This window comes from Aedes aegypti, chromosome 3 (assembly GCF_002204515.2).
Source record: "Aedes aegypti strain LVP_AGWG chromosome 3, AaegL5.0 Primary Assembly, whole genome shotgun sequence".
In the NCBI taxonomy this organism is placed as follows: domain Eukaryota; kingdom Metazoa; phylum Arthropoda; class Insecta; order Diptera; family Culicidae; genus Aedes; species Aedes aegypti.
In genome coordinates, this window is record NC_035109.1 from 13,369,208 (window position 1) to 13,394,293 (window position 25,086).

At 37.2% G+C, this 25,086-nt stretch overlaps 2 protein-coding genes across 7 annotated transcripts; one reads left to right on the top strand and one right to left on the bottom strand.

Moving 5' to 3' along the window:
- Nucleotides 1–792: 792 nt before the first annotated feature.
- On the bottom strand, nt 793–10,860 carry LOC5573308 (soma ferritin). 4 transcript variants are annotated; one of them, XM_021853620.1, is made up of 4 exons: nt 10,829–10,860; nt 1,567–1,636; nt 1,234–1,503; nt 793–1,163 (listed from the first exon to the last, which is right to left on the bottom strand). In XM_021853620.1, the coding sequence occupies exons 2-4, from the start codon at nt 1,625–1,627 to the stop codon at nt 835–837; spliced, it is 660 nt and encodes a 219-aa protein (XP_021709312.1). In that variant the 5' UTR covers nt 1,628–1,636; nt 10,829–10,860; the 3' UTR covers nt 793–834. The 4 variants fall into 4 exon arrangements, with proteins under 4 accessions (XP_021709312.1, XP_001654518.1, XP_001654517.1 ...); XM_001654468.2 differs by having other exon boundaries at nt 1,567–1,639; XM_001654467.2 differs by lacking the exon at nt 10,829–10,860 and adding an exon at nt 8,493–8,533 and having other exon boundaries at nt 1,567–1,639.
- An 835-nt stretch (nt 10,861–11,695) lies between these two features.
- LOC5573303 (ferritin subunit-like) lies at nt 11,696–24,712 on the top strand. Of its 3 annotated transcripts, none has more exons than XM_021850938.1 (4): nt 11,696–11,774; nt 23,746–24,132; nt 24,192–24,320; nt 24,397–24,712. In XM_021850938.1, exons 2-4 carry the CDS (start codon nt 23,794–23,796, stop codon nt 24,535–24,537), a joined length of 609 nt encoding a protein of 202 aa, XP_021706630.1. In that variant the 5' UTR covers nt 11,696–11,774; nt 23,746–23,793; the 3' UTR covers nt 24,538–24,712. The 3 variants fall into 3 exon arrangements, with proteins under 3 accessions (XP_021706630.1, XP_001654519.1, XP_021706631.1); XM_001654469.2 differs by having other exon boundaries at nt 11,719–11,814; XM_021850939.1 differs by lacking the exon at nt 11,696–11,774 and adding an exon at nt 23,075–23,143.
- Nucleotides 24,713–25,086: the final 374 nt, after the last annotated feature.

Consider the following 25,086-nt stretch of genomic DNA (forward strand, 5'->3'; position numbering starts at 1 on the left):
AAGCCTCGTACAAAAAAATCCGTATTACCAAGCTGTGTTTCTTAAGAACACCCTAAGTTTCATAAACTTTGGTCTCAAATTACGAAAAAACTTGACATTTTATATGCATTTTATTGATTATAGCAACTCCACCACATGCCCCATCAAGTCGATCATTACGATAACCAAAAAAGTTTGAATCTGTAATTAGTTTGGATCTGGGTTTCAAATAAATTTCAGTAATAACCGTCATATGTATGTTCTCTGCAGTTAGAATATCTTATATGATAAAAAGATTAGCGAGTGTGTAGATTTCATTGCGAAGTAATCTGTATTCTTTTAGGACTTGCGAGGATGAACTAGCCTCGGGTTGAATACCCCATAGTCAATTAATTAATTTTTGGACTTATCATAACAAAGTTCTTTGACAGCTGCTAAGGGTTGATCCGGCTTACTTTGTACTAGTTATACGGGACGAACGAGTACATACAGTCCCAAGTAACCACTAGCCCGCTAATTTGCCTTTTTGGGCTTATAGGGCTGTTATACGGCTGATATAGGGTATGTCAGCTGTATCATAGCCCTATATTAGCACGGAGGGCGAATTAAAGTGCTATTTGGTTACTTGGGGTATGTACTCATAAAATTGCGTTTTATGCGAGGAAGCTTATCGATCAAACGATTGCATCCACAATGTAGAACGGGTGTGATGCAATTTGTACAAATAAACGACTTTGTTCGTAAACTGTTATGCGACTGCTGGTCTGTGGTCCGTCCACCATTCGGAGTTCTGAACAACAATGAAGAATCGTGCAGCTTTGCCACATAGTTTTATTAACCAGACAATATTTGTTCCTACTCCACCTTTTTCAGGTAGTCGTCAAACGAGTGTATGACTAGACGCTTGATGAGGGTATCGTCGGTAATGCGGCGCAGTTTGTAGAAATAGCCTGCCAGCTTGCGGATCGTGTCACTCTGGGGCTGGATGAACTGCTCATCGAGGAAATGGGCAACATCTGGATCGTACCTGGATCCCTCGGAGTCTTGGGCTTGGGAAATCTTCCTGTGAATGCGGTGGCTCTCTTCGGCCAGAAACTGGTCGTAATCGACAGCTAGCTCCAAGGATTCTTCGCGGAAATCGAACACCGGTTGATTCTTGTACTTGCCATTGTTCATTGTATTCACTGCGGGTTGGATTCGAGGGATAAATGAGGATTAATATGGGAGTTGACGATTTGCGTGAGGGGAACTTACAAACTTTGTCTTTGGGTGCATTTATCTGGACAGAGAGACCACGTTTGCTCTGGTATTTGATCAGCTTCGCTGTGTCTTTCCAAGCCTGGTCGGAGATCTTGCGATACAGTTTCTGGAACCCGGGCCGTGTGGCTCTACCAAGTTTGGCCGATAGAACCAGAAAGTCAAACGATTTATCCAGCTGTTGGTTGGTAAAAGCTTGAAGGTCATCTTGGACATAATTGATAGCGGAAAACTGGCCGATTGATGACGATTTTTTGAACCTGGTAGCTGAAAAACGGGTTAAATAAGAGATCTATTTCATCTTATCTTGCCAATGAATTCATTACTTACGATTGTTTTGGACCACACCGAGTCCAGCTAGCAAAGCTACGGTTCCCAGGATGAACTTCATGTTTTGGAGCTACTGTAATACTTATAAATGTTAAAATTATCCAGAATATAGCTTAGCTCTTAAAGAAAAGCAAATATACGTGATGTACGTGTTACCATTGAACAACAGACGTTATTGAATTGAAACAAATTTATTCAACTATATTTCACTCACAACGTGAAGATGCTTTCAGGAGAAGGCTAGCAAACCAAGTTTTTTCTTCAAAATACTGTTCGATGCTTCATTTTTCATTATTATTCTCCAACGCAAAATTTCAACAGAAAATTCACATGCTTCTTGTAACATGTCTACCTCTGAGTTTGATTTTCAAACTGAACAATTGAATCAAATGAATGATGCAATGTTCAAAACAACCACTATAGCTGTAGCAGCTCAAGTTGGTGTGAAATTTACCAAAAAAAATTGTAATGGATCCAAATATTTGTTTAAATATTTTGAATCAGAAGGCTCGTTCTTTGAATGGCAAAGAGGACTAGCTGTTTAATTTTCTGACATCTAATATCAAGCATATAGCAGTTATTACCGAAACTTATTTGAAACTTGAGCCCAAACTCAATAAAGATCCAAACTTTTTCGTTGATCGTAATGATCGACTGGATGGAGCATGTGGTGGTGTTGCTATAATCATTCATAGGCGTATAGAATGACAAGTTTTTTTTGGTAATTTAAAACCATTTTTTTTTTGTTTTGGATGTTTTTGTTGAAACTCAGCTTGACAAATTTTACTTCAAAGCTGCCTATTGGCTTTTTCAATGCATTGGACAGCAAGTTAATTTGCTCCAAACTGATTTGCAGAAGTTGACTCGCAATAAGTCAAAATTTGTCAAACACTGATCATGGAATAATTGGCAAAACAATGCCAACGGCACAATTTTATTTGATGAATATTCTTAAGAATATTTCTTAATTCAATACCCTGATAGCCCTACTTGTTATTCCTCTCTTATAAACCCTTCTCCGATTGATTTGGTTTCAACTGACTCTAGTTAGCTTTGTAGCAAACTGGTTACTCTGACCATGTCCCTGTTACATATCAAATAGACCATGAAGCGATTCTCAATCCTATCAGCTCCACTTTCAATTATTTTCGAGCCGACTGGAATATATATGAAACATATATTGACTTTAATCTTGATGTTAACATTTCTTTACATACAAAACTTGATATTGACAATGCTCTTGAAACTTTAACAAATTTCCATTGTTGAAGCCAATAGCATTGCAATATCTCAATGTGAAGTAAAAATTCAAATAGGTAATTATTGACGATGATCCTAAACTCATAGTTGACATTTAGTTCTCATAGCGATCAGACGTGTTTGAGCATCCTACTAAGTGAAAACAATTGCTATTGTTTATACTATTTCGTCGCGATTCGGCGCGTTTGCCGATACCACGTTCCCCGTGGAAGTGGCCAATCCATCGTCAAGATGAACGACCATCGCAAGGATTCCCTCTTCTTGGACTTTAGTGCCATGCCAGCCCGCCCCAAGCTAGAAAAAATCCACGAGCTCATCAGCAACAATATTAAGTTAGACATGTCCAAGGTCAACTGTATTCAACCGAGCATCTCCAAAGCACGAGTCATCATCGAGCTCAAGTCGCAGACTTATGTGGCAGCGCAGCTTGTCGCTGAGCATAGCCTGAAGCATACTATTGACCTCAACAACAAACAATATGCCATTCCGCTAGTACCCTACGACAATGCAATCGAGGTTAAGGTAGGTGATATGCCGTGCTTTCCACTCAGGACGAACTGTGGAAAGACTTTTGGCCTGGCTTACCCACTGGGGTAAGACTAGTACGGATGAGAATACAGAAACCCATTCCATCTTACATCTCTATCGGAACATACACTGCCTATATCGCATATCGCAACCAGGTTTGCACCTGTCGTTATTGAGTCCGACCTCTCCATATTGGTCGTACCTGCAATGAGGTGCGGAAAGAGATGGGCCTCGACATCAACAGCCGACTAACTGCTGCCCAAGAGGTACAAGGAATGCTGCCACCACTGGCATCATCCAGTACTAATGAGCAGTCGCCATCTTCCAAGGACACAATCAGCGAAATCGAAACATCATCCGGAAGCGAAAGAAACACCAACGTTCTCAAAAATGCAATTTCTACGGATTAAATCAAAATCAACTACTGCACTCGAAACACCCTTCCTAGAGGTAAAGCGCAAGAGCAGGAGCCGGACGAACAACACTTCCTCGGTATGCTATACAATGGGTGATATGAATAAAAAACTTTGAACTTTACTACATGTAGCATCTACTCAAACACAAAATCCACAAAGTTTACTAAACTTTTGGTATGAATAAAAAACTTTTCGAACATGTAGTACTTACTACTTTCGAACATGAGCAGTGACTGAAGCTGCACGTTAAGAAATTTCCATTCAGAGTGCAGAGTGATTCTGCACGTAAAGAACAATCTATTCAGAGTGACGCTTAAAATTAATACAATCATGCATATGAAGAAAATCCATGGAATCTAATCGATTACGCGACAATTTGCACAAATCATGAAGGTGCTGCTATTTGACAAGATTTGTAGTGTAATTTTGCGTTTAGTCTGGTATTCTCTTTATGTTTATGATTTTTTGATGATGGTACATCAAATAATTTTCTGGGTGGTTTTCGGTCTTCGACAACGCCAGTGATTGATGATTTTTTTTTTTAATATTAGCTTAACATCTTTGAAGAGATCTTGAGATTACAGCTATCAAATTTGGAATCACATATTTTCTAGTACCGGTACTGAGATTCTGGGGAAATTGCGGTAGAATGTTGATGCTCCCCTGTGTTTTCTTAACAGCATGTTGAATTCCGGAAGTTCTAAGTGTTTCTGTGATATTCTCATTATTTTGGGGGGTTTCTGATAGTATCCTTGGAATGTCTAGAACTTAGAATGTCGAGATTTTTATGGGAATTGTAGTGATTCCATTGGTAGTCGTTAGAATTCAATGGATCTCCCCTAAAACACCAGGGTTCCCTTTGAAATTATTAAATTTCTTATCGATTTTACGATAAATCCCATTGAAATCTATAAAATATTTACCGACATTCAAAACGTTTATATTAAAGCTTTGCTTTGAAATTCCAACGGAACTGGAGATCAACGGAATCTTATTAAAGGTTTTTACAATAATTACAAAGATTGATTTTCAGAATAACAAATATTCACACAATAATTCGCAGGAATCCCACCGCAATCTCATAGATTCTTACAGCAATACCGTCTCAAAGATACTCACAGAATTCCAAGAGATTAATATTCGGAATCCCATTCCCACCCCAATTCTAGAGTTTTTACCAGATACCTAAAATTTCCGCAATATTTAGAATGGTATTTAAACTTTCCGAATTACCATAAAAATCCGACATCCCAATCGGAATCCCAAAGTTCCTACAGGAATTTCGGAATTCCAAAGGAAATCTGAGATGTCAGAATTTACACGTAAAATTCAGAATTACATTATAAATATCTGAATTCCTACCGACATCCTAAAATTCATAGAAAATAACATAATTATCGTAATGCCAGAATTCACACGGATATTACAAATTGCTACTGCCGGTAATCTTTTCGGAATCTCAGCATTGGCGGGGCGAATGTTTTCGTAACCTCAGAATTCCTAAACAAAACTCAAAATACCTTCCGAAATATCAAAACTCATATCGTTTTCTCATGATTTTTACTCAAAAGTAAATTATTCCATTCAATTCTGCAATTTCAAAGCATGTGTAGCAACCTCTGAAGCTAACTACCAGTAGCTTTGTAGTAAATGCTACCTTTATTCATAGAAATGTGTTGTTAGTAGTATGTTCGAAAGGTGTAGAAAGGAAAATGACACAAGCATGTTCCACTCGTGTTCCACATATAGCGTTTACTACCGAGAATGTAGTAAACTCAACTTTACTACATTTTATTCATACGGCCAATGGGTGTATGTCACGCCGAAGCTATACAAGATACTACCACTCGTCTCAAAAAAATTCCACCTCTATCTTCTGCAACATCAATTCATCACTTACCTCAACAACCGAATCCATCAATGGAACCTTGTCGGAAGAACAACACATCGCAAACCATCAACAACCCAATCATGTACTCCATCGAGCGCCTTATTCATGATCAGCGGAAAAATCAACCAGCTACCAAGTTCTTAGAATATGAAACACATCTCATCACTACAACAAAGTCGTACAACTCATTCACCTTCAGCAATCGCATCACTATCATCGCGGGCTATACTCTCTGCGAGGTAAGCCAAAGTATATGTTCTACCGAAGCAACATCGGATACTGCCACACTAGAAAAACGATCACTTTTTGCAGAATGCACACTGCACATCTTGCGGAAGGACTTCACGTCGAACCTATATCGGTCACTCGGACCATCACCTTTCCTAACGACGATTTCAGCACCGAAACTGATTCAACTCACTGCTCTTCACTGGTACAGCACCAAAGGCAACACTATGAAATCCGAGATGTTCGAGGCGACTGTAGTTCATTCACAAACACCAGGTGAGCGAAAACGAAATCTGCTTGCAAAAACGAAATCTGCTTGCGAAAACAAAAACAATGTTATGGTATAAGAGGCGGCATGACAAATATCTCTCATCAGCTTGTCATTCGCACTCGCATGTCATTACGACTGCCAGAGACAGGGAACGCAGCCAAGGTTTGCATAGTTTGCAAGGTAGCTTTCTCTTACATTAGGGTGATGGATTTGTTAAGTTATGAAGTAGCTACGATCAATATTTGCAACATATCCAATCAGACTAAACTGGACGCATTGAGGTCATTTATTCGTGCTTCGGAACTAGACGTTATCCTTTTACAAGAAGTATCTGGTGAAGAATTAGAAATACCAGGATATTTGATCATTTTCAACGTTGATGCTCACGAGCGTGGTACAGCGGTGGCAGTTAGAAATCAGTACAACGTTCATAATGTAGAGAAAAGCCTAGACAATCGGGTAATATCACTGAGGATAGGTTCTACTACTTTTATTAACCTCTATGCCCCTTCTCCTGACTGCAGCGAAATTAGTAGACTCGTGGGATACATTAAATGGTAGCAGAATCGAATTCTCCTATGTTAGATCAAACACTGCATCACGTCTTGATTGCATACTGATCTCAAACGCAATGAAAACTCAGCTACGTAGTGCACACTTTGCAGCTACGGCCTTTTCGGACCACAAAGCGTATATAGTGCGGATTGTTCTTCCCAATCTGGGCACTTCTGTTGGACGGGGTATTTGGCGGTTTCAACTTCATATCCTCGATGATGTGGAAGTCATGAATGAGCTTACTCGTAAGTGGATTTACTGGGCACGTGCAAGACGCAACTACCGTACGTAGATGGAATGGTGGCTCTCCAATACCAAACCAAAGCTTATCTCCTTTTTGAAACGGAAATATATCGTCGGTTGCTAAAAGAAACCTACGACAACTATTTTGGGAATCCAGAACAGCTTGGAACAATAAAACAAATCAAAGCACAGATGTTACGTCACCAGAAAAAAAATTTCGGAGAACTTCAGAAAGATATACGAAACTTTTCTAGCAGGGGAATCAACTACACTTTTTCATGTAGCCCAAATTCATGGAAGAAAAGCCAAAAGTACGATCACTACGCTTCAAACAGAAGAGGGTAGTGAAATACATGACCACAATCAAATTAGTGATACAATTAGACTGTATTTCGAAACGCTGTACTCTTCGACTGAAGCTAGCAACTTAACAGACTTCGTACCAGCCAGAGTAATTCCACAAAACAACCAGCAGAATGAAAACCTCATGGAAGCAGTGACTCAAGATGAGGTCCTCGCCGCTATCAAAGGTAGCTGCTCTAGGAAGTCACCAGGGGCCGATGGATTGCCAAAGGAGTTCTTTCTGAAAACATGGCGGATCATTTGCTATGAATTTACGAATGTAATCAACGACGCTCTTCAAGGAAATCCTTCGAAACAGTTTTTCGATGGAATCATTGTCCTCGTGAAAAAGAAAGGATCCGACAAAAGTGCTAAAGGGTATCGTCCAATATCTCTTCTGAATTACGACTATAAAGTCTTGGCTAGGATTCTTAAGCAAAGAATGAATGGCTTGCTCCCTCTTGTGCTCTCAGATCATCAGAAGTGTTCGAATGGCAAAAGAAGTATCTTCGAAGCAACATGTCACATCACCGATAAAATTAGTCAGCTGAAACACTACCGCAGAAGTTCTCTTTTAGTGTCCTTCGATCTGGATCACGCCTTTGACAGAGTGAATCATCAGTTGCTGTCAAGAACAATGTTGAGAATGAACTTCAATCCCCGATTCGTGGAATTTCTTGGATCGATCTGGAATCAATCATTTTCAAGGATTCTGGTGAATGGTCGTTTAACCCCGGAATTGAAAATTGGTCGATCTGTGAGGCAAGGTGTCCCACTCTCTATGCACTTATTCGTCTTATACTTGCAACCTTTGCTAGACGCTATGTCGCGGCGATTACCAAATGCTGTTATCAGTGCATACGCCGGCGATATATCGATGTTTCTTGATAATGAAGAATCAGTTAATCAAGTTACTGCCATATTCAATGATTTTGGTTCAATATCTGGTGCAGTTCTGAACAAACACAAAACAGTTGCAGTCATGATTGGCAACATTAATCTTACAATCGACACGGAGTGGTTGAACATAGAAAATGTTATAAATATTCTCGGTGTACGTTATGGAGACAATATTAGACAAGCCCAAGAACTCAATTGGCAAGCGGTGTTAAATGGTTTGCGTACTCGATTATGGCTTCATCACCCAAGGAAACTGAATCTAATCCAGAAAGTCATCCTGCTGAATACCTACATCAATTCCAAGCTGTGCTATATGGCCTCAAATATTCCACTCACCAAGGGGTTCTGCAATAAAATAAAGACGGAGATTGGTAAATTCGTATGGCATGGGCAAACTCTCCAACGAGTAGCGTTTACTAATTTAACACTTCCAAAAAATCGTGGGGGCCTAAACTTACATTGTCCTGAAAATAAATCAAAAGCTCTTTTGATGAATCGTTTAATAAGCATGGCACATCAACTTCCGTTCTTGAGCAACCTTTTGGAAAATCCAAATCAACCGATCCCGCCAATGTTCAATCACATAGTGCTACTGAATGCAGAACTACATGATTTGCCGGATCCACTTCAGAACACTCCATCATCACAAGAAATGTATCAACACTTCCTATCGCTGAAACCAGATCCAGGATTTGTGTCAGCAGCTCAACAAGACTGGAAAGCTGTTTTCAAACAGATTCAAAGCAAAGTATTACCTTCTTCGCCACGATCTAACTGGTACATGATAATCCACAAGAAGATTAAACATCGAAAATTATTGTTTCAACGGGGCGTTGTTGATAATGTTTATTGCGAATTGTGTCCAGGCGAACCAGAAACCGTCATGCACAAGCTGTTCCGTTGTCAACGAGTAACTGAAATCTGGAGGTATTTACGAAGGCAGATTTTGCAACACGAATCTAGCTTGCGTCGACTAGACCTGAGGCATTCATGTATCCAATTTTTTACAGTTTAAATCGTATTGTTAGGTGTAGCATAATTAAACTCTTAGGCAAATACTTTAGCTAGATAACAGAAACCCAAGAAAATGATCTAAGCGTAGAGAGTTTTATATTTTATCTCAATGTAAATACTAATTAATGGACAAAATATAAATTTACAAAAAAAAAAAATTCCTAAACTCTTGATCCGTCTTTAAAATGTGAGGAGAAGTAAATTTCAGCGCAATCGCAATCCTGCTATTAAAATGATATGGCAGAATGCGCAAAAAGGAATCAAAAAAACGTTTTACTCAATTAAGAAACAAAAAAATTGAAAATGAATTATCTCAATTGTACCATTGCTCTAAGCCTTTTTTGAAATTCTAAAATTTTTAAAACCTCAGAGGCCTTTTGCAGCATTGAAAGAGGAAAACAAATTATTACTTATTGCGATGAAGCTGAAAAATTGGCTATGCAATTTGAAAGCGTGCATAACATTAATTAAGGACTCATTAATCCAATCAAAAATCAAGTTGTTCAGGATTTCAAAAGCATTTTAAATCAAGAGAACTTTTTGTAATTCCTGGGATTTGAATGAAGTGAGAACTGTTACTAAAATATTCAAAAAATATAAAATCACCAGACGACGATTTTCTACATCATCATCAAGAAACTTTCAGATAGAAGCTTATCATTCTTGGTTTAGATGTTTTAACAAAAAGTTTTCAAGTGACATATTTTTCCAACAAATGATAAAATGCCAAGGTTGTATCAATTTTAAAACCTCACAAAAATCCTGCAGAAGCTTCTAGCTGGCAATCAGCTTGCTATGCTCCTTCAGTAAACTTTTTGAACAGAATGATAGTCCACATCAACGAATATTTATTTTTTACCAATGAATAGATCGGTTTCCGACCTGGACATTCGACCACTCATCAAATCTTACGTGTACCAATTTTGATTCGCACCAACAAATATGAAGGCTTTTTCACTGGGGTTGCTCTTCTAGACATAGAAAAACATTCGACAGTGCTTGGCATGGAGGCTTGACTGTAAAATTAAGTACTTTATTTTTCCACCATACATTGTAAGAAAAATCCAAAGTTATCAGTCAAATCGTACACTTCAGGTTAATTTTCAAAACTCCAAGTCTGAAAGTCTTCCTGTGAGAGCTGCTGTTCCTCAAGGCAGCATTTTGGAATCAATATGGTACAATATTTTCACATCTGACTTACCAGAGTTACTTCAGGGATGTCAAAAATCTTTGTTTGCGGATGACACGGGTCTCTCCACCGAAGGACGAAACCTGCGTGTCATCTGAAGTATATTGCAAAATTTTTTGGATATTTCTTCTTCATACTTGCAAAAATGAAAGATTTCTCTTAATGCTTCCAAAACTCAACTAATAATATTCTAACATAAACCAAAAGCTCTTTATTTGAAACCTTCAAGTAGACATGTTGTCACGATGAGAGAGATTCCAATTGATTGATCAGATAATCAGATAATAATCAGATATCTTTAACTTCCAAAAAACACATTATACTGATGTACACTAAAATATAAAAAATTCGCGAAGCTATTACTTTAACTCTCTTATTCCTCAATCCGTATCTGAAGAATCCACCGTAATTCACGTCTTACTTACTCGAATGCTTGATCACTTCTGATGGGTTCTCGATGTTCTACGAATGTTTTTGTGGCCGGAATGTATTACGGCTTCGCAAGTGCGATCAAAGTTCCACAGTGAAAAATTAACTTCAATATGGCATATTGGTTCAATATGATATATTGGTTGAAAATCAATCGCGTTGAAATCACAAGATCAGCCAATTTGTTTGCTGCGCGCATGACATGGATATGGTCCGACTAGGAAGCAGTGCTTCGATAGACGGGGATACTTTTGAGGTAGTTGATGAGTTCGTCTACCTCGGATCCTTGTTTACGGCTGATAACAACGTTTAGAATCATCTTTGGCGGCGTGCAGGAGAACGGTGTGTGGCAGCGGAGAATGAACCACGAGCTCGCTAGGTTCTACGGCGAACCGTGTATTCAGAAGGTGGCGAAAGCCGGAAGGGTGCGTTGGCAGGGCATGTTGCAAGACTACCGGACAGCAACCCTGCAAAGATGGTGTTCACGTCGAATCTGGTTGGTATGAGAAAGCGTGGAGCATAGCGAGCTTGGTGGCTTAATCAGGTGCAACAGGATCTGGAGAGCGTGGGGCAAAATCAAAGCTGGAAGAACGCAGTCATGAACAAAGTAAATTGACGTAACGTCGTTAACGATGTTTTATAATTGATGTAACACAAAGTATATAATAATAAGAAAAAAAAGGCGATGAATGATTAAAAAATAAACAATAAGTTTTGAAAAATTGGGTGGGAATCGAACCCTGATATCGGGGGTTAAATTCGCGATCGAATGCAATAACTACTAATATTTTTTGCTGTGCACGTACAGCTAATTAAAAACGGAAGATCAGAGTTACTGCGATAACGTACATTCACCGCGAGCTATATGATCCATCTTCGGTTAGGAAGCTCCTGTCAGAACAGCACTAGACTCCGCACGAAGTGGAAGCAACTGGACAGTCAGTGAGTGTTTCTTCTCTATTTTCCCATATCGTATATTAAGGTGAGTCAAAATTAAGTTTCTCGCTCCAGTTGACATTGTTCTTCGTATTTGTGTATAAAAGTTGTCATCGTTTATGAGTCAGTCCATCCCCAAATTATTTTTAGTTTTGTATAGTGTCCTGTGGTTGGCTGCAGCAGTTGATAAGAGTGCAATATTGTGAGGGATCGATTCGCATTTCATTCAAGAGTGAGAAATAAATTTAACCAAATGTTTTTTTTTTTTTTTCAATGTGTTTCTACTGTTGGCGATGTAAGATATATTTACGGTGGTAGGTCATTTGGCATAAAGTCGTTTGGCATAATGTGTCTTAAACCAAAAATTTCTTAAGATGACATTCGTTTTTACGTTTCTTTTGAATCTTTTTGATGACTTCAGGCTTGTTTTGGAGTCAATTAACACAAAATGACACTTTATTCAACAATCATATGCTTATATATATATATATATATATATATATATATATATATATATATATATATATATATATATATATATATATATATATATATATATATATATATATATATATATATATATATATATATATATATATATATATATATATATATATATATATACAGCCATTCCATGAAAAACCGATCTAGTGGGTCTCCGAATTCCGTGCAAATTTGCAATTTTATTCCTTATCCGAAATAAGGATACACGTATTATTGGATTTTTTGATTAGGGTGACCATTTCCGAAATAGGATGACCAGAAAAATCGCGATTTTGCTAAATTTTTATTTTTAAAAAAATTATAACTTTTGAACCGTTTGACCGATTCTCAATCTTTTTAGACGAAATGAAGGCTAAAGATTTCAACTTTTCGGAAAATATAAAATTTCACAAAAATTGTGTTTTTTGCATGAAAAAACACAATAGTTTCCGTTTTTTCGTGTTTTGAACGCCTCGGGACCAAAGGGGCTATCATTGTTCTCATTTTTCTTGAAAGTTCAGAAAATTGTACGTATACTGTCAAATTTTCAGTGATGTTTGTTTTTAAGTTTTTGAGATATATATTTTTGAAAATAAAAAATCAGTCATTTTTTATCGGCACACACTGTAGGTCTCAGCGCATTAGATTTGTAATGTTTAAAAAAAATTATAACTTTTGAACAGATTAACCGATCTCCACTATATTTGTGTGGAATGAAAGCTTAAAATTTCAACTTTTCAGACAAAATTGAAAAATCTGATAAAAATATGTTTAAACGTGAAAAAATATAAAAATTTCTAGTTTTTTGAAAAAATTTCATATATATTAATTTTAATTTTTAATTTTTTTTTCATGGTTTTCTATATTTTTCAATTTTTTCTGAAAAGTTGAGACCTTAAGCTTTCATTTCATAAAAAAAGATTGGAAATCGGTTGAGCTGTTCAAAAGTTATGATTTTTTTCAAACATTACAAATCTAATGCGCTGAGATCTACAGTGTGTGCCGATGAAAAATGACTGATTTTTTATTTTCAAAAAAATATATCTCAAAAACTAAAACACATACATCGCTGAAAATTTGACAGTTTACGTAAAATTATCTGAACTTTTAAGAAAAAATGAGAGCAGCAATAGCTCCTTTGGTCCGAGGCCTTCAAAATACGAAAAAACGGAAACTATTGAGTTTTTTCATGTAAAAACACAATTTTTGTAAAATTTTATAGTTTTTCCGAAAAGTCAAAATCTTTAGCCTTCATTTCGTCCAAAAAGATTGAAAATCGGTCAAACGGTTCAAAAGTTATATTTTTTTTTAAATAAAAATTTTGCAAAAACGCGATTTTTCTGGTCATCCTATTTCGGAAATGGTCACCCTAATCAAACAATCCAAAAATACGTGTATCCTTATTTCGGATAAGGAACAAAATAGCAAATTTTCACGGAATTCGGAGACCCACTAGATCGGTTTTTCATGGCATGGCTGTATATATTTTTTAATATGATGTAACCATAATTATAGGTATAAAAACTGTTGATTTAAAGTTTAAATAAATTTCGCCTTCTTTTATACATAGGCTGTTCTTTGGAGCTATTTTTTTTTTGAAATATTTTATTGTTTCCATTTGACGAAAGGGTGGCATTCGATAACATTGATCTTCTCAAATTATCAGCGAAAAGAGACATCGATTACGGCAGTTACTTCGAAGGGTTACTTTTTCCCGAATATCGTTTCCCCGAACGTCAGTTCTCCGAATGCCAGTTTCCCGAATATCCCGTTTCCGTTTTTGACCATCCAATATGCACCCTCCTATGTTCAATTGGAAGTTTTTTCGAGTTTTACCGTCCTCAGCATATTTGCCAACATGTGTATAGCCGAGAATGACCGAATACCTCCTTCTTTTGATTGCTCATCCTTCTTTCTCGTTCACTATCCAGCCACTGAAAATTATTATCGGACCAATTTAAATTGCACCACTTTTCTGGGTAACCGGTGATTCGATGAAATGCCATGCGGGGAAAAGTAATAGTAATATCCGTGGATTCCTGTAAAAAATCTGAGATTTTGTTGGGAGTTTTGGGATTTCAATAGAAATTATGAGTTCTGGTTTCATGGGGACTGTTTTGGAAAATTGATGGCGTTTTGGAAAATTCTTAGATTCCAATAAGAATTCAGGTGTTTTGTAGGAATTTTGGTGTTCCGAAGATCATTTTGGAATATTGTGATTCCGCAGCAAATTCTGCGGTTCCACAATAAATCTTGAAATTTTGGAAGGAATGATGTGATTTGGAGATTTTTTTTTTAATTTCTGAAGTATTGGTATTTCGACGGAAATTTTTAGTTTTAGATTTTAGTAGGATATTTTCGGGAATTTCGGTATAATTTCTTGCAATTTGTGGTGGATCTCCTGGGAGTCCTTATTTACTATCAGTGAAAATCTTTGGAATCTTGAGCAATTTTTGAGATGTCAATTGGGACTCTGGGATTCCGGTAGGAATACTAGAGATTCAGTTGAACTGCACTGAAAGTTTGGGTTTCAATAATTGCGGTGAGACCACTATAATTGCTATAGAATGTTTTTGAATTCGAGAAGAACCCTGAGTTTTCAATACAAATTGTCAAAATTCTTGAGAGCGAAAATTTTAGTTTTGTGGTTTTATGGGAATTTTGGGGTTTGAGATTTCGGTAGGATTTCCTTTAATTTATATGCAAACCACTGGACTCCGAAAATAATACTTATGGGAAATGGTACAGTTTTTGTATAAATGGCAAACTAGAATTTTTAGTGTCAGAATCCTGGTAATTTGGAGGGAATCCAAAGATTTGAAAGAGAAATCTGCCATTTTAAAAGGAATCCTGGAATTATGAGAGAAATCCTAGGTTTTTAATGTGCAATTTCAATGAAAATTCAAAAAAGTTTTTGTTTTATGGTGAGTATTTCGAGGTTTATGTGGAGATGGTGGAATTCAGATAAAAAGAGAGTATAATATAATATCTGGGGTTGTGGTACGATTCCTAGGATTTTGATAGTGATAGAAATTCCACGTTACTACAGGGAGAATTATAGTTGTGAGATTACTTTAAGAATGCGATTGAAATTTTGCATTGGAAGTTCAGGTTTTGTACTGTGTGTACAAAAATTTCGTCAAAACTGCTAAATTTTCTGAAGAAATTTGAAAAAAAAAATGATTATGGTTTTAGAACTTCACTTCAGAAATTTAGAGATTCTAGAAAAATCACGTGAATTGGATTTTTTTTATTCCCAACGATGAGAATTCAAACGGCACCCACTTGAGATTTTAGTGCACATTCTTGGACTCCTGAAGATCTTTTCTGAATTCTACAATTTCAATTGGAATTCCAGAACTTCAACCGTTCCTCAGGGAATGCATACTAAAGTCATATGCCAAATTTTATATGCCATTCGACATCTAAAATATACGTGCCAATGTATTCAAAATTCTCTCCAAAAATTCAATTGATGTTCATGTTTTCCTATAAGCATGCCAGAACTCTTTAGGTATTTTATAATTCTCTCTTGGCATTTTTTATATATCCAGGATTCTTTTCGATCCCTATTTTATAAATTCAAGTTTCCTGTCGAATACCTACAGCATATATCGGAATTCACGAAATTACACCAAAATCATTACTGTATAAATCTTTCCCTCCAGAGAGGTCGAAATCCCAGAATACTTTTACAAAAATCCCACAAGTTTCTTCCAAATCTCATAATACCTTTCAGAATCCAAGAATTTTAATCGATATTCAAATATTACAACCAGAAATTGAGGAGGTCAAAATCCGAGAATTTTCTTGAAAATCTCATGAAATCTATAGAGAATATCTATCCAAATGAAAGGATTTCAATCCTCAATAAATGCTTAAAGGATTTTCAGCATTCTCTCCTCAATCTCAGAATTCCCACTATCTCATAAAAATCTCAGCATTACTTTCGAATTCTAAGAATTATTCAGAACACTCATCATGAATCAAAAACGTCTATCAGGATTTCCAACAAAATATCAGAACTACTTTCGAAGTCAAGATTCCCCGCCAAAATCCCAGTAGCTCAAACCAAAGTATTGGATAGATACCTTATCAAATATGGGAGCCAAGCATGCAATCGATTCTTCGTAAATCCCAAAATTCCAATTGAAATGCCTGGACGTAATAAACAAAATCCAGAATGTCTGTACCATTTCCAGCACTTTCTCGGAATTCCAGAACAATGTTCATAAAACCTTACTCCCACTGCAGGTAAACCAAACTCCAAAAATTTCTATCGAAAATCCAAATCCTCAAGATATTAGATTCCTTTTTTGAATTTCCCGAATCTCCTTTTAAAATCTTAACAGATCCATTTTTTTACTGAAACCACCTACCAGAATCTTTCCGCTTACAGAATGCCTATGGGGATCACAGCATTTCCATACGTTGTGATTGCAGGAGTTTCTCTCTGAAACATAAAGTTTGCAACAACGATTCGTAAAGTCTAAAGGAATACATAGCAGTTTAGGTATTCTAAAATTTCAAAATTCAGTTTAGGTTTCCAGATTTTAGTTTTATAATTCCGATGAGATTTCTATGAGTGCAAAGAATAATTTTATTTTTGTAATTCTCATAGTTCCTATCGATATCCAACAATTTATAACGACATATTTGATTCAATGACAATTTCTAATTAGTAAATGCCAATGAAATCATAGTATTCCTAAATTTCAGATAACCATATTTGAAATGTCAGAAATCAAGAATTCAAGAAATTTTACTATTATCCAAAAATTTTTACCGGTATCCCAGAGATTCTATCGGAATCCTAGCAGTTTCAACTAGATTACCTATGTTTCAACTAAAACTCCAAGAATCGCATTGAAATCCTCAGCCCCTCAGAATATAAATGATTTTCTCCAATAACATATTTCCATAATAATCATCTATCAAATTTCCATTATTCTCACCGGAACCCCACAATCATAAATCTCCCAGTAGAGCGGTTCCACAGAAAATGACGACTTTTTTCCCAAATTTCATTTTTATATATTTTGATTTGGATGAAATTTTGCACATGCTTTCTTTATGCCCAAAAATGCCTTTTTGCATCATCGGCTCGCCATTTTGACTCTAGCCTTACTTTTGAGAAGGGCCTAAGAAAAAATCCTTAATAATTTTCAAAAAATTATAACTTAGAAACGGTTTGTCCGATCAGTTTGGTGCCTTCCGCAAAGTTTTAGGTTATTGTTGGGACTATCTGGAAATTTCAGAAAAATCATAACTTTTTTGTCCATGATTTCTCCATCTTGACCCACTGTGCAAAAGACTTCATTTTTTGTCTACTTCAACATATAGCAAAAAAAAAATCAAAAATACGATTTTTGAGAAAATTTATTTTTAAGCTTTATTTTCGATATATAAAAAATTACAACATTTTTTTACTGTGTATATTTTTTCCAGATAGTTCCAACAATAACCTAAAACTTTGCGGAAGACACCAAACCGATCAGACAAATAGTATCTGAGTTTTATTTTTTTGAAAATTGTTAAGGCTTTTTTTCTTGGGCCCTTCTCAACAGTAACGCTAGGGAAAAAATGGCGAACCGATGATGCAAATAGGCATTTTTGGGTATAAAGAAAGCATATGCCAAATTTCAGCCAAATCAAAAAATACAAAAGTAAACCGACATTCGAATTCAAATGGAACCGCTCAGTAGTTTTGTGGAAATCTCAGATTTCTAATCGAAAACCAAAATTCCTCCGAGTATTCCTTCTACAATCCGAGATATCCAAATTCCAGAAATGATTGGAATTCCAGCATTTCAAAAAATGTCTCAATACCCATCATAAAACTTCCATATGAATTTCCACCGAAATCAAATATTAGAATACCATATTGAAAACCTAGGATTTCGAACATAATTCCAGGATTCATATTGAAATAGCAGGATTCTTTTTGTAATCTTAGTTATCATCCCATAACCCCTGACTACTAATAAGGATCATAAATACCGTATAAAATTCCAGATTGCTATTTATCCAGAAATTATACCATAAAACTAAAATTTTTGCTCTCGAGAATTCGTATTGAAATCTCAGGGTTATTTTCGAATTCAAAAACATTCTATAGCAATTATGGTAGTCTCACCGAAATTATTGAAACCCAAACTTTCAGTGCAGCTCAATTGAATCCCTAGTATTTCTACTGGAATCCCAATTAACATCTCAAAAATTGTTCACGGTTCCAAAGATTTTCACTAATGGTTAATAAGGACTTCCAGGAGTTCCACCATAAATTGCAAGAAATTATACCGAAATTCCCGAAAATATCCAATTGAAACCGGAAACTAAAAATTTCCGTCAAAATACCAATACTTCAGAAATTCAAATTTTTTTCACCAAATTCCATCATTTCTTCCAAAATTTCAAGATTTATTTTGGAACAGCAGGATTCGTTCCGGAATCACAATATTCCGGAAAAATCTTTGGAACTCCAAAATTCCCACAAAACACCTGAATTCTTATTGGAATCTAAGAATTTTCCAAAACTCCATCAATCTTCCAAAATAGTCCCCATGAAACCAGAACTCCTAATTTCTATTGAAATCCCAAAATTCCCATCAAAATCTCAGATTTTTTACAGGAATCCAAGGATTCCAACTCTAGAACTCGCGCCGGAATTTCCAATCACTAATTGAAATCCAGCATTTTCACTAAACATTTCTGACACCCTTCATAAACCCTGCACACTATCTGTAGTTTCCAATAAATCCCGAATTTCTTACTAGAAACCCAGAATTTTCATCGAAAACCCAGAATTCATATAGGAATCCTGAGAGTTCCTACATGATTTGCAGAAATCACTTCAGAATATTTGCAAAATCTCAAAATTCCCACTCATAGAAATCTCTGAATTGCTTTCAATTTCTACCACAATCACAAAATTCCAATTGGAGTCCCAGGAAACCTTACACGGAATTCCAGAGGAACTGTTATTGGAATCATGGATTTCAACCGGAACTCGACACTGACCCCCATCTTTTTTTTCCGGAATCGTTGATTATCTTCAATATATCTTAGGGTTCATTGGAATTACAGAGTTCTCATAGGTATTTCAGAATTTCCACGGGAATCCAAGACAACTCTATAAATCTTAGGCATCCAAGGATAAATCTTAGAATACCAACAATAAAACCAGAACTACCGCCTAAATTTCAACTAAAATCTCAGAACTCAGAAGTTAGAACTCTCATTGCAATCTCAATTCATACTAGAGCCTTAGAGTTTCCACCAGGACTTCTAATCACCAATTGGGATCCAACACCTCAAAATTTAGAACATGCATAATAAACCACTAGATTCCACCCACTAGAACCAACGCTTACTCCTATCTAAAATTCAAATGCCAGGATTTCAGGTTCCAAGAATCCACTGATTTCTAGAATTTCGTATTGAAACCCTAAAAGCTTTTACTAGATACTTGGTAATCTCTCCAAAATCTCAGGATCCCCACTCATTTGAAATAAAAAATTCCCCAACGGATGCGCTCTTGCAGAAGCAGACTTACTTCGCTTTTTGGATAAATGAACTCATATGACTTATGACCAATATAATACCCCTTCTAAAAAATCGTATTCACCGCTGCCAAGATCAGTTCCAGAAAGGCCGGACAGATCATTATAAGCCAGGAAGGAATTCTTTCATCATTGTGATTAATGTGGAAGATATAAACTGTTTTGAAAACGCCCTCTTTGCGGTGGTAAGCAAAACGTCTATAGTTTTACATAAAAAAAAAACATTAAAATTTCAAACTAAACATCGAGGGGAATGGGTGAGAGGGGTTGCGAAAACTTCCAGCGTCACCAAACACATAAGCCTAAGGATTTGATGCCGAATGCTGGCTACAAAATTCGAATTGATTCGTTTATGACTGAGGTACAGTCATTTTCACATGAACCCTCCTATATAAATCCGGATTCACCGGTGTCCTCTTCCGAAAGGACCATAATGGTCCAAAATGCCTACGTTGGACTAAGTTCATCATTTTGACCAGTTTGGAGAACGAAAATCTGCATGGCATTTTGTTTTCATGATGCTTAGTATAATTGCTATAGAAAAACACTAAAAATCCAAAGTTTTTCAAGTCCAACAAAAGCGGGGAGGCATATGGAGGGATGGGTCACCCCTCAAAATAAAGGTACCGTGATCGGGGGCAAATTGATCTCTATCAGTTTATGCAATCGATGTTTCATGAAATAATGATTAACATATCATAATTACTTAGTTGACATGTAGGCATAGCACCAGTGGATTGTTTAGCACCGACATTTCCAACTGTATTGCTGACACCTTCAAAAAGTGTGAATATTTCTATGCAAAACTGACCCTAATAAATATGAAATAGTTCAAAATCATAATTAGACTTCTATAAAAAACTATCCTTGGGACGAAATGTTTTTGCTATCGACTTGATCAAATTCACCCCAGTGATCAATTTGCCCCCGGTTTACGGTAAACTAATCTCCTTTCCATAACTTTTAAAGAATTTGATTCGGATGACTATTGACTGAGATCGAAGCATTTTTGTGAACTAAGGTCCGTCTTGCCACTTTACGGGTTTAAGCAAGATGCTTTTTAAACTTGAGTTTAAAAGAAAAAATGCAATTTCCGTCGAAAAAACTTAAATAATCGAAAGAAATTTGATTCTTTCTTTACAGAATCATGTTTGTGGGTAGTTTTTGCTGAATAACTTAGTCGAAACCATCTTATAGAAAAATGTGTTCTATGGACAATTTGAAAACAATAAAATTTGTTTGAAAAACAAGTTAATAGATTTGGAATCGGGGGAGTGCCAATAAAGTAATGGCCAAACAAAGAAGATTTTTTAAGTAAAAGAGAAAAAAATTGAAGAAAAATATTTTTAACTTAAACTAGTTCAATTTTAGAAAAAAAAAATGATAATCTTCAAAATTTTTATAAAATTATATTTGAAAATAATGATGCTGAAATTATTCAAATTGATTTAACAATAACGAATTAATGAAGACTTCAATGAAAAGCATTCTTATAACTAGAAAATTCACCTTCAAAGCGCTTGCGCCACCTCTAAATTTTGATATTTGTTGCTCAAGCTTTGGGGTCTCTCTTTTAATGTGATTTAAATTCATTAGAGCACACTAATTTTTGGTTTTGAGAACTTTTGAAAAATAGCCGCACCCTAGTGTACAGGTCTGCCACCTTTTCAAATGTTCGACCGACTATGTCCATACCATCCGCGAAGCGAACAAATTGACTGGGTCTCGTAAAATCGTACGCCAGCTGTTAAGCCCGGCCCTCCGCATAACACCTTCTAGCACAATATTGAACAACAGGCACGACAGTCCCTCACCTTGTCATAGTACCCGGCGGGATCCAAACGAACTGGAATATTCGCCTGAAACCTTCACACAATTTTGCACACCTTCCATTGTCGCTCTTATCAGTCTCGTGAGCTTCCTGGGAAAGCTATTCTCGACCATGATTTTTCAAAGCTCTACGCGTTGTTCTCGTCCATGATTTTCAAAGCTCTACGCGGCCGCCTTGAAACTACGCGGCCGCCTTGAAATCGATGAAAAGCTGATGCGTTGGGACTTGGTATTCACGACATTTTTGGAGGATTTGCCGTACAGTAAAGATCTGGTTCGTTGTCGATCGGCCGTCAAAGAAGCTGGCTTGATAACTTCCCACGAACTTGTTTACTACTAGTGACAGACGACGGAAGATGACCTGGGATAATACTTTGTAGGCCACGTTAAGAATGGTGATCGCTCCGAAGTTCTCACAATCTAACTTGTCGCCTTTTTTGTAGATGGGGTCTTCCTTGCACTCCTCCGGTAGCTGTTCTGTTTCCCAGATTGTGCCCATCAGCCAGTGCAGATAAATGGCCAGTCTCTCCGGGCCCATTTTTATGAGTTTAGCCCCGATACCATGCTTACCAGCAGCTTCATTGTTCTTGAGCTGGTGAATGGCATCCTTAACCTCCCTCAAAGTGGGGGCTGGTTGGTTTCCATCGCCCGCAGTACTGACGAAAGCATTTCCTTCGTTGTCCCATCCTTCATTGCCAGTGCTCTCAGCGCCATTCAGGTGTTCGTCGAAGTGCTGCTTCCACCTTTCGATCACCTCACGCTCGTCCGTCAATATGCTCCCAGCACCAGATAGTGGTCAGAGTCGATGTTAGCGCCACGATAGGTCCTGACGTCGATTGTGTCGAAGTTTGCATCAGTCTGATGGAGCACAGACGCTCCAGGTATGCTGAAGCAAAAGCAAAAGCAAACCCTCCCCCCCTTCCCTGTCACCATACGACCAAAGCTCCCATCGGGGTTAGCTACCCGATCTTCCCTAAGGCTACTCGTACCCCGACCAGTATCACGAGAAGGTAGGGATAGGAGTCGCTGGGCAAGTGGCGAAGGACCGCACAATGGGTTCTGTTCGATCTCGCATCGCAGTTGGCGTCTCCCGTAACAACGCTACTGTATAGCAGCAGCCTACTGCCATTCATCGATTGTTTTACCGTTTCTCGTAACAGCCCAAAGTTAGCTATCGGGTATCGTGATGTAATGCTGTGGCACATCATTCTTTTCACTGCATTGTAACGTATGCAAAGTGCACAGTACAATGCAAATCCGTACTACGAGTCAGAGCTATAAAAACCACACTCGACACAGCATCATCATCACTTGTAAATTTGTATCTATTTCCTCTACATTATCGTTCGTTGCCCACCGAGTGGCCCTTCGGTGGTAATAAATTAGAAGTTCAAAGTAATTCGTTTGTTCATTTGTATCCCCGTCGTCCGTCACCGTAAAATTAAACACAACGTAGGGAAAGACATCCTGGGCGCAACAGGGTCTATTTTATACCTGCAGGTACGTGAGGTACCAATGGTACGCCATGCCCAGCCATTCACCGTGCCAAATAAAACAATTTATTTGCTTAATTAGCCACAGATTTCGAACTTTACGTGTATAACAATACTTATCAACAAAGTTTATAATACTTTCGATGCTCAAAAGTTATTTTTGATAGTTTAGAGAAGCATTGTAACCCGTCACATAAGAGAAACGAAGAGTTTTGCATGGAGACTGCAAGCATAATGAAATAATCGATTTAATCTATATTTCATCGTGACTTTCCAACAAAATTATATCTGAAATGAAAGTTTAAGTCATTGTTTGCATGCTTGCTGGATTGGATCACAAAAACAATTAATGTTACTTTAAACAACAATTAAAGCAGAGTTTTATACAACTTTGTTGACCTGTAGCTAAAAGTTTTGATGTGCAGGATCGATTCTGAGAACGGCATTAGATTCAGCGACCCCAAATCTACAAGAGACACATAATTTAATCCTTGAGAGACGCAAAAATGTCATTTTTATTACACAGTAAAATAATTATTGTGGCACCAAAAATAAGTATAGGAAAGAAATCAGCACTTCGATTATATTAACAAATTCTTTGTATTACAGATATAATCCGGAAGAGCATTGGGAAACCACTGAGTAGAACAAAACATCATGAGGCCGTTTTTCTTTTTTGGAGTAATAGCCATCCTGTTGATCTATCAGGAAACGACACGAGCTCAGATTTCAGAAGGTGAGCTCACAGACACCCCTTTTTTTAGCAGGGACTGCCTGGCAGCACTTCACCGCCAGATCGTCATACATTTCGATTCATCGATTCTATACCTGAAGTTCGCCGCCTACTTTGCCCAGGAAACGATCGACTTGCCCGGTTTCGAAAAGTTCTTCTTCCATGCCGCCGATGAGGAGCGCGAGAAAGGCATCCAGTTGATCGAATATGCTCTGCTCCGTAATCTGGATCCCATGGACACGAACAACTTCAATTTGAACTATGTAAGTTGGCACATCGGCGAAGGCTTTTGAAGTGATCTCTGGACCGATATTTCTTTCAGGTGTACGAAATGCCACATGGATTAAGTGGGGAAAATGCTCTGCGTGTAGCTATAGATCAGCAAAACAAAGTTACGAAGAGACTCAGCGAGCTCATTAAGGTCTGCAAGGAAGGCAACAGTGACTTCTACGTAAGCATTACATTACAACATAAGTTCCAATTGACTAACATGCATTTTGTTTCCTTTTCCTCTCCGAACCATACAGTTGGGCAACCACATGGGCGGTGATTACCTCTACATGCAGCACGTGAAACTGCGCGAGTTAGACGATAGGTTGAACCAGCTGCGCCAGCTTATGTCCGTCTCGCGTTTTGGTGAATTCCTGTACGACAAAGACCACATGTGAATCACCTACAAAGAAGAACCTACATCGAAATCTTTAGACGCAGATTGAATGTGAAACAATGATTGCTCACTCGTAGTTGAATTTTCACAGTTAATCAAATGATTAGAAGAAAACATTATGTACAAGTAAGCTCGTTTTGAAAACAACATAAGAAATATAGAGAATCTAAACGCCAGCTTGTTTCACGCGACCCCTTAAAAGAGAACACCCATCAGTTTGCAGGCTTGCTCGGCCTAAGTCCCTTCCAGGAGAGGATTTTTTTTTTCGATTCTAATGATTAGTTTCCTTTTAAAATACAACATTCATTCCCTTTACCTGGGTATCTAGGTAGCAATTCCAAATTTTTACATGTAAGTTGATTTCACCTGCTTATAAGACCAAATTTGTCTGAAATATTTTTCATTATGTTCAACCTTTGCTCCAATGTTTGAACATTGAATATTCTATGTAACTAATCATTACTACACCAGGGAGGAAGCTTCAGAATCATTTTCAAAATTTTATACAAAATCCTCTGCAGAGCTTTCTTCCTGGTTTTACAACAGATTG